We start from the raw sequence: 13,977 nt of genomic DNA on the forward strand, positions 1-13,977 counted from the left end.
TTAGTGAACTGATATGTAAGTGCCTGTACACATTCATAATCTTTCCACTTGTCTCCCGGTGAATTATCAGTGAGAGCCGGCTTTTACTCGGAAAATTCTAGTGGCGCACCCAAACCTATGATAAACTTGTGTGCAAGCTGCTAACTTGTGATTGGAGCACTAAATTGTAAATCCTCTTTTTCACCAAGTATCCATGGTGATTGTAAGTGTAAATGTGATAATACAATCACATGTTGACACACAAGTATGATATAAAATTGAATGTAAATTTAGGCGTGTTTGTAGACAAACTGTTACCCAATAACATTATTTTGCAAATTATTTTGAAAGATAATATTGTTTCAAAATTATTTTGAAATATAGCAATTTTTGTACCTCCACTTAAGAATGGACTCTTCAATAAGACGAGTTTAACCACATGTGACATTGGATTGTAATTATTAGGAAATTTAGACCTCGGTTGATTCGTGTACAAGAAACTTAACAATATGATGGCACGAATCAGCCTTCCATAACATCCTATTTGGGTTGTAAAAAGGTACAAGCACAACCATATTTTTTCATGGCCTTTGGGCCAATTGAATACTGAAACATCCCTGAGTAATGGAGGGAGTTAATTCACTCAAATTCTTTATAAAACTTTGCTTAGGAAAAAAAATACAAACACATTTTACACGATACTAAGAGAAGAAGTCGAATTTGGAGGGATTGGGATATCTACAGTCCCTTCCAGCATTAGCATAACCTTCTTTATTGAAGGGCAGAGTGATGGGTCATCAAGAATGCACCAAAGTCCCACTTTAACTATTCTCTCCAATTGCCTTTTGTCAACCTCCTTCACACTCACATGTTTTCCAAGTTCATGAGCCTTAAAGCAATGGTATGCCCATTCTTCAAGAATAGCTTCTTCTTTAGGAAGATTCCAGTCCACATTCTTTCCACAACATATAAGCTACAACACAATTCCAAAGCTGTATACATCTGCTTTGACTGTCATTGGCTGTTTTTTGGTGCCACTCCGGTGCAATATACCCGTTTGTCCCTCAAATGCCCGTAAAGGTGTTGGTTTGGTCTGGCTTTAGTAGCTTTGCCAATCCAAAGTTAGAGATCTTTTCACATCTATATTCATCGATGAGTATGTTTTGGGGCTTTATGTCACAATGAATGATCTATGACTCAGACTCTTCATGAAGATATAGAATTCCTTTCACTATGTTGGGAGTGATTTCAATTCTTTCATTCCAGTAAGGCTTTTTTTCATGTTTGAAGAGCATATTTGCAAGTGAACCATTACTCATATACTAAAAGTCTATTTTCTCCATCATCACAATACCCAAGTAGATGGACAAGATTCTTGTGGTGTGTTCTACCAATGACAATGACATTGATCTTAGTTTGAAACTCTTTTACCCCTTCTACCAACACTTTCTCTAGTCTTTTGACGGCTACAAGCTTTTGATCATTCAATATTGTTCCCTTGTGCATAGTCCCAAATAGGGGTGTTCGTAGTGCAGTTTTGGGTCATTTTTAGCACAACACTTTATGGTGCAGTTTAGCCAAAATCATACTGCACCACACCTTATTTTTGTGGTCACATGTGTGGTGCAGTTTAGAGTTTAGCCAAAAACATAACCGCACCGCACCTCATTTTGGCGGCCACATGTGCGATGCGGTGTATAAAATATATTTTGGATGGTTTGAAGTCGGTATATTTTTCAAATTTTGGGTTTTTCTTGCTCAGCCCAAAATTATTTTTTTTTCCCTTTATTTTGGGCCAAGTTTTAAACTATTAAGCTAGTTTTTCTTTATTTTGGGCTGGCTTTCCTAGTCAGCACTTGCTAGGGTTTTCAAACTTTTTTTTTTTTTTGAAAACTAGGGTTATTAAACTATTAATAATATATTTAATATTAAAAATAAATAAATATATTAATATATAGAGCGGGTTTTTATTATAAAACCGCAAACTACACTACACCATGTGGTGCACTATTACTTGCGGTGCGGTACAATGCAGTTATGCTATATTGTGGGCAAATTTGGTGCGCTTTTTGTGGTTTGTGCAGTTTGGTGAATACCCCTAGTCCCAAATGATCCCCTACCTCTACCTAGCTCTTCCTTGAGACCATTAGTTATTTTCTCAATATCTGAGTAAGTAAATGATCTTGGAGAAAAATCATGATCTTAGGGAAAAATCCACGATCAGACCAACTTTTCCACTATTAGAGACCCTTTATACACTCAGACCCAATTTCTATTAATCACAATCCCAAAAATCACTAACATAATGTGTTCAAAAGCAGCAAGTGAGATTCTTATAATCAGTATATATTCTTTGGATGCCTTTTTTGGCTACCCATGAGTACAGTTTTATTATCTATGGTGGGTTTTTATATGCCTACCTTGAAAAATGTTGTGTTTGAATCATTTAGTGCCATTCTTCCATATTTCAAAGGAAGCTTTAGCTTTTGACACGTACTATTTTTGTACATAGGGGCTTCACAGTTTCAGTCCTCCAAACAGGCTGCTCGACATTTCTATTTAGTTGATAATGGCAGAACAGAAAAATAATTATTATCCCATACAGTATTGGATCTTGCTTCCATGGTATAGTTCATATATCCGTCTTTGCTTTTGCAACTTTCTGCAATGAAATTCCTTTCGCAGCCTGAACTCCAATTCCCCCAGTTGACACTTGTAAATCCTGGATTGCATGAGCAATTAGCTTCTGTACCAATGTTAGTACAAAACCCGTTGATGCTACACAAGCCCTTAGGGTCACACTTATTATCAGAAGATGACCATGTGACTGACCAATTCCCAAAATTGTGTGAGTATAGCCTGAAGATCCCATCGGCATCAATTCGCGTAAGATACAATTTATCTTTTGTTGGATATCCTCCTTGAGTCAGATTTTTTATGTTTGTGCCAGTGGAATTGAGCAAGTAAAGATGACCATCATCATCAAGACATAGTGAAACGTTTTCGCCTTTTCTATCGTCCAAGAAGTCCAATAACAATATTCATGCCATGTCTGAGTTTTGCACTGGGTACTGCACAAGGTTTCCATTGTCTGCATTTTCAATCGAAATATTCCTGTCGATTGATCAGATTCTGAAACACTCGAAACCAGCTCTTTTCCCGCTGCATGGCGCTGACCCTGTAAAAGAGTATTGGTTGGAATATCAAAAGTTTGCCTTGTTATCTTATTATTAGAATTATAGAGAACAAAGTTTCCTGAATCAAGCATCGATGCTGATGTTGCACCATCAGAAGGATTGGCAATGTTGGTCTCTTTGCCTCGTGCCGATTGCAGGATGAGATTCCCATCTGTAGTGAAACTCAATGTAGCATCAGGGAGAACTGGAGGATCGTCTCGGTTGGCTGTCTAGAGTCCCAGACTACTGTCTTTTCAGGCATCCCGGCAAGAAAAACTCCTATAGCATAGCCATTAGCTTGTTGGTAGAAGCCAAAGGCATATAGATCAGAGGGTGACAGCCATGGAGACATAGTGGTAGGTGTTAAAAAAGAGCCCTGTTTTACAATGGATACCCCTTGCTGAACTTCTGTACTGAAAATTGCTGAAAGAAGTAGATTAGGTAAGATAGTTGCCATCAGTGGACAATAGCTAGCTCTCTCTCTCTCTGTTTTCCATTCACTCAGATTTCAAATAGAAAATGAATAATAACGTTTTGGAACTAAGAATTCAATCCACCTCCATGCAATATATATTGTCAATAAAACAGACAATGACTCAAGTCTTTGTCTCTACATGAAGATCGAATATCTGCAAACCTTGTACGAATATGTATGATTGCTTCAAATTTCAAAAACCAAGTTTGGTGTGGTTTAAGAGAAAATTTTTGAAGTTGTTTGAAACGAAATAGTTTAAAAAGAATACCAGGGACTTGAGGAAATAGCTTTTCAGTGTAATGAAAAGTGGTCACTTGTCGGTTTGTGTATTTTCTTCAAAGAATCTGCATAGGAAAAGAATCATTCACTTAAGTTTCTTGCTTAGTGAACTGAAGTCTCTGCCTGTGCACATTCAAAGTCTCTCAAGTCTACACTAGTATCTGCCAATGAATCATTAGTCTCATGGTCCTTGCTTCTGATCAGAGATATGTTAATCTAATGCAATAGGCCCAAGCTCAATCCTTCTAGTCCAGGGTTTAGTCCTAGACTAGAAGGATTGTGCTTGGGCCTATTGCATTGGACTAACATATCTCTAACACTGGCAATTTGTCAGCTGAGTTTGACTCGCCAATCCAAGCTGGCTTGACCCAATGCATGTTCGATCAACAGAGGGACATTTGTTTTGCTGTTGAGAATGTAATATTAAAAAAATTTTACAAAGAATTAGACAGGGAATTCAAAATAATCATTGAAACCTGAAAGTGAAAGGCAACTCGGTTCAAAAAATCACAAATTTTGTCAAGTAAACCTCTAGATTGTCTCAAAGATTAATTCTTGGTCCCATGACTCCGGCCTAGAAAAGTTGAAATGAAATCTAACGAAGATGTGTAATTAATATTAATGGTTGTTGAGTATTTATGGTAATGATTTTAAAAGATACCTGCAGAAAGTCCAACTCTGATCCAGTCTATCTGATTAATAGGTTTTATAGTAACTTCATAATCTCCTTCAAAGGTACCAGCAGAAAAAGTCCCATTTCTAAGGCTAGATTGATTGCCTTGTGTGCCAACGCTAAACTAAGATGTAACACTAAATCAAATTTTGCACCATAATTGTTTAGTGTCAGTTCTTAAAACCTATAAGAACAAAGACACCCTTTAAGAACACAAAAACAAAAACACCCAATCAAATACAAATAGTCGTAGTCTTAGAGAGTTTGCCCCTTTTTTTATAAGCCTAAATAGCACCGATGCTGGGCCTGGCATCAAAGCAAATGATGTAAATGTAATCCTAGTATATTTGTGTTAGTGCACCCCATAAATTCGATCATTCTCAGACTCTCAATCTTACTCAAGTCTCCACTATTTCGAATTCGAGCAATTACCATTCACCAACCACGTTTGTATTTGTGTTTGCGTAATGGGATTGGCTTTGCCTATGACCATCGACTTTCAGTATTCAATTCCAATTTTTACAAACTCTATTTTAGATTCCATATTGCCATTCCGTTACGGCTTGGTTGTCCTCCTGTTTCCCTTATTCCCTGGATCTGGACCATGCAAACGTGTACTGTACTTTAATCATAACAAGTCAATATTTTTTTACAACAATATATACCAACAAATCCTATTATAGACTTAGCATTACTCAGTTACTATATTTTATTTTGCCGTGACAATGACACTAACATGAATGTTTTTTGCTTTTAAAAAAACATTACTGATCATTTGGAATTATTTCTAAATAAAAGGTTTTTAATTGGAAGAATGCATGCATTTACTTGCACGGGGAATCTACCTGCTGGATGAAGTGCAAATGAACCAACGTATCCAATTAAAAGTAAGCTCTACAGTTACACAAAATGTCAGCTCAGCTGTTTCATGTTTGGTATTCCGTATTCATCTTAAAAACTGAAAAACATAAAACATTGCTTTTACTGCTCTGCATTTTTTTTGCCAGGAAGGATACCATGCTTGAAAATTGAAATATACACACTCCTGCGGTCTGGTATAACCATGCTTCGAATATACACACTTATGAGGTCAATCAAAAAGTGACCGACTGAATTGTAAAATTAGGAACACGTACTGTCATGTTTGTATATTTAGCTATTTATTATAATAATAAAAAATCATACAGGACAGGGCTCAAAGACTGAATTGTAAAAATTGCTCATAATTTTATTCAACCATGTAAATAACAGCTGTCAAAAGAATTTAGGAACAAATTCATTCTTCATATTTACTAAAGAAAAAGTAATACAGCAACCATTTGAAGAGGAGCTCAAATTAAATCAACCAACCATACCGCATATTCCTATCATTGAGAATTTTGTTATACTTGAATATCAAGCACTAGAAACTAGTCCGTTTGAACTATAATAGCCATGCCACAAATGATGTTTGAAAAACTCATCAAGCTCCAAACTTAGGAACTTTGGCAGTGGAGATTTGAGCAAGGAAATGCTCTGCTACCAACCTGCGTTGAATCTTGCCAGTAGCAGTCTTTGGAAGAGCATCAGTGATGAAAACCTTCTTGGGGACCTTGAAAGCTGCAAGATTTTTCTTACAAAATTGCAACACTTCTGCCTCATCTATATTCGACTCTTCTCTAGGAATTATCGCACAGTTAATCTGAAAAAAGATTGAACACCAAAACAATTAGAACTTTTAACACCAAAAAATATAAATCTCAAATGGTTTGGGCTTGAAGGGAATGACAATTTTCTTACCTCTTCACCATATTTATCGTCAGGGACTCCAAAGGCAACAGCCTGAGCAACATCCGGATGTAGTAAAAGCACTGCATCAACTTCAATTGGCGATATCTTCTCCCCTAAACAACAAAAAAGAAGAAGAAAAACAACCCATAAGTAAAAAATTATATAGCATTATTACTACTCCCACTCAATGTACCAAACAAAAGACATTGCATATGCAATACCTACCAATATCCGAGCATCAATTATGAACATAAATTATAAGAGTATAGACCCACAGTTTCCCATTTGACCCCACTTTTCGAATCCATGCCTAACCTAACAACTCAAGTTTGGGTCTTTATTCTTTAGTCATGTATGCGTTTCATGCATGCCATCTATCACTTGTTACCTAGTAGAATAAATGGATAATCAAATTTAATGGTAAGTATGTTCTAGTTAGTTCAACTAAAACTCTTTTAGTCATGTTTCATGCATGCCATTTATCATTTGTTATCTACTATCAAGTAGAATAATCAAATTTAATGAAAAGCATATTTAAGTTAGTTTAATTAGTTAAGTTTAGAGAGGTTTTTCTAATCTTGTTTTTACCACACAAAAAATAATTAATAATTATTGTTTTAACCTAATTATAAAAAATTATTATCATGATAAAAACAGTGTCATGGTTAATCTTATCGTATCATATAGTTGTCATATCTTATGTTATTAATATATATCTATAATTGTAGCATCTAGCCGTCAAATCTTAATTTACTAATATAAATATTGCATAAACTATAAACACATGTGAGAAATAGGTTATATTAACGTAAAAGAAAATACCTCCACGGTTAATGAGCTCCTTGATCCGACCCACAAGGTGCAAATACCCATCGGAGTCCAAAAACCCGAGATCACCGGTATGGAACCACCCGAATTGAAAAGCAACCTTATTAGCCTCTGGATTGTTCTTGTAACCCTTTGTCACATTGGGTCCCCTAATACAAACCTCACCGGTAACACCTTCCTTTTGTGGGACCCCATTTTCATCCAAAACCGACATCTCCTGACCCACGGGTCGACCCACCGACCCGGCTTTGTGCCCACCATCTTCGGGCAACGGGTTTGAAGCCATCATATGTGAAGCTTCAGTCATCGCATAAGCTTCTAGAACCGGCGCGCCGAACGATTCCTCGAGCCGAGCCAACACTATTGGAGCCAGGGAAGCGCTGCAGCTACGAATGAATCGGAGCTTCGGGTACGACGGTTCGGGTTTGCTGAGGTGGCGATCCAAGATGATTTGGTGGATGGTGGGGACAGCGGTGTACCACGTGGCGTTGTAAGCGCGCATGTCGGACCAGAAGGATGAAGCGGAGAATCGGCCGGCGGATGGAAGAGTGGCGGCGGCGCCGGAAACGAGTGAACTCAGTAACCCGGCGATTAACCCGTGGACGTGGAATAAAGGTAGGACCAACACGGTCGAGTCGGACTCACTGAGTCTGTACACCGATTTGATGTTCCGGACCGAAGAAGCTAGGTTGAGCTGAGTCAAAGGCACGCCCTTGGGTCGGCTCGTGGTGCCTGAGGTGTGCAAGAAGAGTGCCACGTCGGACGGATCGTTCACGAGTTCCTTACCAGACTCGGAGTTGGAATCGGTGGAAACAGAGTTGCCGATACTGATACTCGACGCGCCGTCTGAGAGCGCGGCGGTCACTTGAGGGAGTTTGAGCTTGGAAGCGGCGGATTGGGCCGGTTGAAGTCCTTCTTTGGGTGTAATCAAAAGCTTAGACTCGGAGTCGGAAAGGTAAAACTCGAACTCCTCCGCCGTGTAAGCCTGGTTCAACGGCGCCGCTATGGCTCGGCATCGAATCACAGCCAAGAACATCACCACAAACTGCACAAACCCAAAAACAAAAGAAGTTAAAATTTTAATTGTTGTTTATTGTGTTTGGTTAGCGGGAAAATGAAGGAAAACAAGAAAGAAAAAATTGAGTGTGTACCTCGATAGTGTTGGGAAAAGAGAGAGCGACGACATCGCCGGCGTGGATTCCGGAGGCGAGTAAGAGAGAGGCGGCGTGATCGACGAGGTGTTGTAATTGGGAGTGAGTCAAATCGAGTTTTCCAGAGACGGAAAGGGCTCGGCGAGTTGGGAATTCCAACGCGGCTTTGTTCAACAATCCTGTGAGAGTTAGATTTTCCATTTCTGTGTGTGTGTGTGTGTTTGTGAATTTTGTTGTTTTTGATGTGAGTGTGAAATTGATTGTGAGATATAAATAAAGGAATTGGTGACTCCTGATAGGAACGAAGGGCCGGGTTTTGGGTTATATATACAGGACAGGGAGGGAAGGAAGGGTGTGGGCGGGCTTTACGGGAGGGGAAGGTTGGAGCTGGTAAAGGAGGTAATGGGACACGTGGCAGATTTGAATGTCATTTTGGAGGTTTCTGAGTCGGTCAGTTTTGATCAGAGGCAGAGAGAGTGGGTCAGTTCGAGTGTGCTTCGTCATGAATCTGCTCTGTCTCTTTTTTGGCTGACGCGTGCGCTACCACTTATTTTCCACCAATATTAGAACCTCAACATTTTATCCAAGTTTTGTCAAAGTCTTACGCGAGGCAAGTTGTAAACACAAAAACAAAAAATAGTGAGTCCATGCAGTAGCATTATTCTTTAGTTTTTCCTATGATAAAGTCTTTAAAGGAAAATTTGTTTGATATCTACAGTGACTGTGTTCTTTACCATTTAAAATTTGTTAGGATAATATTATTTACGTAATAATTTTTTATTAAAAAAAATTAAAAAGTACTAGTTAAATTATAAGACTAAAATTTTATTTTAATTTTTATGAAAAATAATACATGCTTGCATGATACTCAACATTAATAAATACAAAAAAAATATGACAAATAATTTGTTGTAGGGCCAGAGAGTTTATGACCCCAACTCATTTCATGTTAAGGCCCAAGGCCTGCGCCAAGGAGATACAGGGCCGAGGACGCACCATGAGAGTCAAGGATGGCCTAAGGAAATGGTCGAGGACGAGCTCCTGCTCGGCATGCCATAAATGCCCCTAAAAGGAAGAGTGATCACAGTACGGAAACAGCACAAGTAAAAGGCTGCCAGTACTGCAATAAAGCAATTTGCACCTGACAGAACCATACTCTTTAGCTTTTGCAACCTCCCCCCAACCACTCTAGGTATGGGCTGACAGGACAAGTCTTAAGTCCTAGGAAATTGAGCTTACACGTAGACGCTGGTAAGAGGGTGAATGCCTGTATAAAAGGATAAGAGAGGCAGTGTGAGAAAAGGGGGACAACCCGTCCTCCCAGCCATGGTGTCCTAGAAACAAGGAGAATAAGAAGAGCATAGAGCTCCCCAGACTTCTCGAACGAGATTCACTGACCGGAGCAAACCCGAACTACCGTCCGGTGACCAAGACCTAGTCTTTCAAACCCACGCTCTACAAGTAATATTGTTTGGGCCTTTTTACGGGCGAACCCAACATCATTTGGGTCGTTACAAATTGAGTCCTTACAATTGGCGCCGTCTGTGGGAAAGGCTTGTGTGTTGGCACAGGCGGTAGGTTGAGACAGTCCCCTTGTCGTTTCCAACAGCCGGTTGTAGTGTTCTAGCGTAAAGTTTCATTAGGGGCTACATTTCTTCACTAGGGGCTGCGCTTCGTTGCGTCAGCAGCACGGATGGTTCTAGGGGCTTGGCCAAAGAGGTAATCTCCCTAAACCAAGGTCCCACGCCATAGCCGATGTGTTAAGTCCCCCAACTACTTAAAAATCAAGTTTTAGACAGAACCAAGGTATTGCATAGTCCTCGGACTCAAACCTATGGGGAAATCAACTACTTAAAAATCAAGTTTTGGACAGAACCAATGTATTGCATGGTTCTCGGACTCAAACCTATAGGGAAACCAACTACTTAAAAATCAAGTTTTGGACAGAATCAAGGTATTGCATGGTCCTAGGACTCAAACCTATGGGGAAACCAACTACTTAAAAATCAAGTTTTGGACAGAACCAAGGTATTGCACGGTCCTCGGACTCAAACCTATGGGGAAGCCAACTACTTAAAAATTAAGTTTTGGACAGAACCAAGGTATTACATGGTCCTCGGACTCAAACCTATGGGGAAACCAACTACTTAAAAATCAAGTTTTAGACAGAACCAAGGTATTGCATGGTCCTCGGACTCAAACCAGAACCAAAGTATTGCATGGTCCTCGGACTCAAACCTATGGGGAAACCAACTACTTAAAAATCAAGTTTTGGACAGAACCAAGGTATTGCATGGTCCTCGAACTCAAACCTATGAGGAAACCAACTACTTAAAAATCAAGTTTTGGATAGAACCAAGGTATTGCATGGTCCTCGGACTCAAACTTATGGGGAAACCAACTACTTAATAAATCTAAGTTTTGGACAGAATCAAGGTATTGTATGGTCCTCGGACTCAAACCTATGGGGAAACCAACTACTTAAGGAGAGTGTTAGGTTACTCAGAACTACAGGAAGATCATTTACTAAAAGTCGGATTAAGTCCTAGGCATAATGAAGATCCCGATCTGTCCTCAGAGCCTCAGCTCTAAGGGAACTGATGCAAACGAGCATTTGAGCTCGGCATGATCGTACCTCGGTCCTCGGACTGGATACCAAAAAAGGACTAAGGCTACAAAAGCCATTAGGAAGGCGGCGAAACACTCTAAGTACTTGGTGGCCCACATGGACGGTCAACCTTTGAACCACCCATCCTCAGATGGTTACTTCCTACACCGCACCGAGCATTCAGCTGTCATCTCAGCTGTTTTGGGGTATGTACCGCTTTCTCAGGTCGGCATTATCAAGCTGAATAGCCCGATAAGTACAGAATTACGTCTTTCTCTCAAACGAAGGTTTTTTCCCTAAATATCATTTGTTCAAGTCGACATTATTGTGCCAGATAGTTTCAATAAGCACAGAGTAAGGTCTTTTTATTAATTGGGATTTCAGCCCTAAGCATCGTTCAGAATATTAAAAAAAAAAAAAAAAAAGTCATATAGTAGTACTTCACGGCATAACCATTTCAGAAAGAAGAGGTAAAATATACAAAATAAAGCAATGTTGGCTTTTATTAATATAAAGAGGTATTACAGCGTACAATGAAGGGCTTAAACAAGCCTATACAGAAAACGAATTGCAAAAACAATAATAATAAAAAATAAAAAAATAAAAAAAAACAACAACAACAACAACAACAACAAACAAACAACCAGAAGTCTTTTTAAGCTCTGCTCCGAAGTCCTTCCAAATTCTACCCCAGTAGCACCCATATTGAGAGGAGGACCTCCCTTGGTGGAAGAGGAGAAGAAGAGGAAGAAAGAAAAGCACCAGGATGGATCTGGTGATGGGAAAGAAGAAGAAGAGGAGGCAAAAGGAGGCACCAGTGAAGGAAGGGAGGAGGAAGCAGGGACACTTTGTCCCTGCATCAGTCCTGACTCCTAACACGCTGGTGCCATGTTAGCTATGCTCATAAGAGAGCGGCTGGTACTGATAATGGGTGACCCCAGCTCAGTCGCACCAAAAGTTTGACACGAGGAGCCCCTGCTTCGGATTTTGGCTGAAGGGAGGATGAGAGGTATCTTGAGTCTCTACCATCCCTGCCCTAACCGAGCCATTTTGAGTTTCGGAAGAACATGGCGTTTCTGGGAAGGGTATGGTCTCTTCATTCCCGCTCCTATCTCAGACTTATCACAATTCAAGGTGTAAGCGAGCGGATAAGGGAAACTCTGGGGGAGGTTAAGGGTTTCGGACTTTAAAGGATTAAAGGGTCTCTGGGTAAGAGAAGTAACCTCTTGCTTTTCTTCTTATATGAAGGGCAAAACGGGAGGCATTTAATCTATCCAAAATTTCCAAGAAAATCTGTAGACGAGAATATACCCACTCCACTTCCCCACGCCGTCAATAACCGTCGGATTTAAATGGTCTTGTAAAGGGAAATCATTAAAGACACGTCTCGAACACTGAAACGGCAGGAGCGCATCGTGAATGAATTCAGAGGACTGTCTCGTAATCCGGCGTGTTTCCTAGATAGATGAAGAGACACCCGCATTAATGAAGGGCAGAGCTAAGCAGACCGCAATAAAGACGTGGCATCACCCAAAACCCTCCTCTCCGACCAAGAGGTCGGACAGCAGGATTTTGAGGGGCTATTGTGGGGTCAGAGAGTTTATGACCCCAGCCCATTTCATGTTAAGGCCAAAGGCCTGCGCCGAGGAGATACAGGGCCGAGGACGCACCATGAGAGTCAAGGACGGCCTAAGGAAATGGTCGAGGACGAGCTCCTGCTCGGCATGCCATAAATGCCCCTAAAAGGAAGAGTGATCACAATGCGAAAACAGCACAAGTAAAAGGCTGCCAGTACTGCAATAAAGCATTCTGCACCTGATAGGACCATACTCTTCAGCTTTTGCAACTTCCCCCTAACCACTCTAGGTATGGGCTGACAGGACAAGTCTTAAGTCCTAGGAAATTGAGCTTACACGTGGATGCTGGTAAGAGGGTGAATGCCCGTATAAAAGGATAAGAGAGGCAGTGTGAGAAAAGGGGGACAACCCGTCCTCCCAGCCATGGTGTCCTAGAAACAAGGAGAATAAGAAGAGCATAGAGCTCCCCAGACTCCTCGGACGAGATTCACTAACCGGAGCCAACCTGAACTACCGTCCGGTGATCAAGACCTAGCCTTTCAAACCCACGCTCTACAAGTGATATTATTTAGGCCTTTTTACGGGCGAACCCAACATCATTTTGGGTCGTTACAAATTGAGTCCTTACATTTGTGGTTAGAAAAAAGAGGTGCGAACTAGTTTTATATATATATATATATATATATAAGATAAAATTTCTACTCTAATTGAATCTAAGTGTATATGTGTGTGAAGTTCTCTCTTAAACACTTAAATCCCAACCCTTGCCTCTCCCCCCCCCCCCCCAACACCCCACAAGTATTTATACTTGTAGAGTGACCACCGCACCAACAAGGGTGCGCGATGGAAGGTGTGAACTAGTTAAGTTATAAGATCCTTGATACAAAAATTGATATAAGTTTATAATTTTAATTTTTTTTTAAATAATTATAATAGAATTGGAACATGTACATATTTCATTCTATAACAATACCATTTATCATCAATCTATGTTTTTATAAGTGGAATTTAAATTCATATCTGTAGGGACACGTTTTGAAACCCAAACCCAAAATGTAAAGGGATATTGGCCCAATGAGCAGAATACAATAAATTTGTAGAGAATGAGTTAAAAAACTAGGTCTTAATGAGTTGGACAACGGATATAATGGGTTTGAAAGGTAATCAAACAAAAGCAAAAGAGATTGGTCCAAATAAATTCGCTCTTAGCACGGTTCGAGGAGGTGAGTTCTAATATAAATCAATTGAACAAATTACAGATACAATTTTGATTGGTGCAGTCCTTTCTTCCTCTCTTTTTTCGATCCTTTATCCATGAAGGATCTCTTACATTATATAGTTCGTTTTGGACGATCTTGATACTACACTTGTTGATCATTTGAGCTACTACTTGAGTGTTTGTCCCATCAGACACCCTCTTTGACTTTCTGTGAGTTGTGGTAACCAAGGGAACACTGTTCA

At 39.9% G+C, this 13,977-nt stretch overlaps 1 protein-coding gene and 2 pseudogenes across 1 annotated transcript; all 3 read right to left on the bottom strand.

Moving 5' to 3' along the window:
- Window positions 1-613: 613 nt before the first annotated feature.
- On the bottom strand, window positions 614-1,538 carry LOC126710541 (G-type lectin S-receptor-like serine/threonine-protein kinase LECRK4; annotated as a pseudogene).
- Window positions 1,539-2,199: 661 nt separating this feature from the next.
- Window positions 2,200-5,668, bottom strand: LOC126710540 (G-type lectin S-receptor-like serine/threonine-protein kinase LECRK3; annotated as a pseudogene).
- Window positions 5,669-5,785: 117 nt separating this feature from the next.
- On the bottom strand, window positions 5,786-8,765 carry LOC126710539 (probable CoA ligase CCL9). The gene is made up of 4 exons (XM_050411054.1): window positions 8,332-8,765; window positions 7,175-8,225; window positions 6,362-6,465; window positions 5,786-6,263 (listed from the first exon to the last, which is right to left on the bottom strand). Exons 1-4 carry the CDS (start codon window positions 8,530-8,532, stop codon window positions 6,045-6,047), a joined length of 1,575 nt encoding a protein of 524 aa, XP_050267011.1. The 5' UTR covers window positions 8,533-8,765; the 3' UTR covers window positions 5,786-6,044.
- Window positions 8,766-13,977: the final 5,212 nt, after the last annotated feature.

The sequence above is a fragment of the Quercus robur genome, chromosome 12, assembly GCF_932294415.1.
Source record: "Quercus robur chromosome 12, dhQueRobu3.1, whole genome shotgun sequence".
NCBI classification, from domain to species: domain Eukaryota; kingdom Viridiplantae; phylum Streptophyta; class Magnoliopsida; order Fagales; family Fagaceae; genus Quercus; species Quercus robur.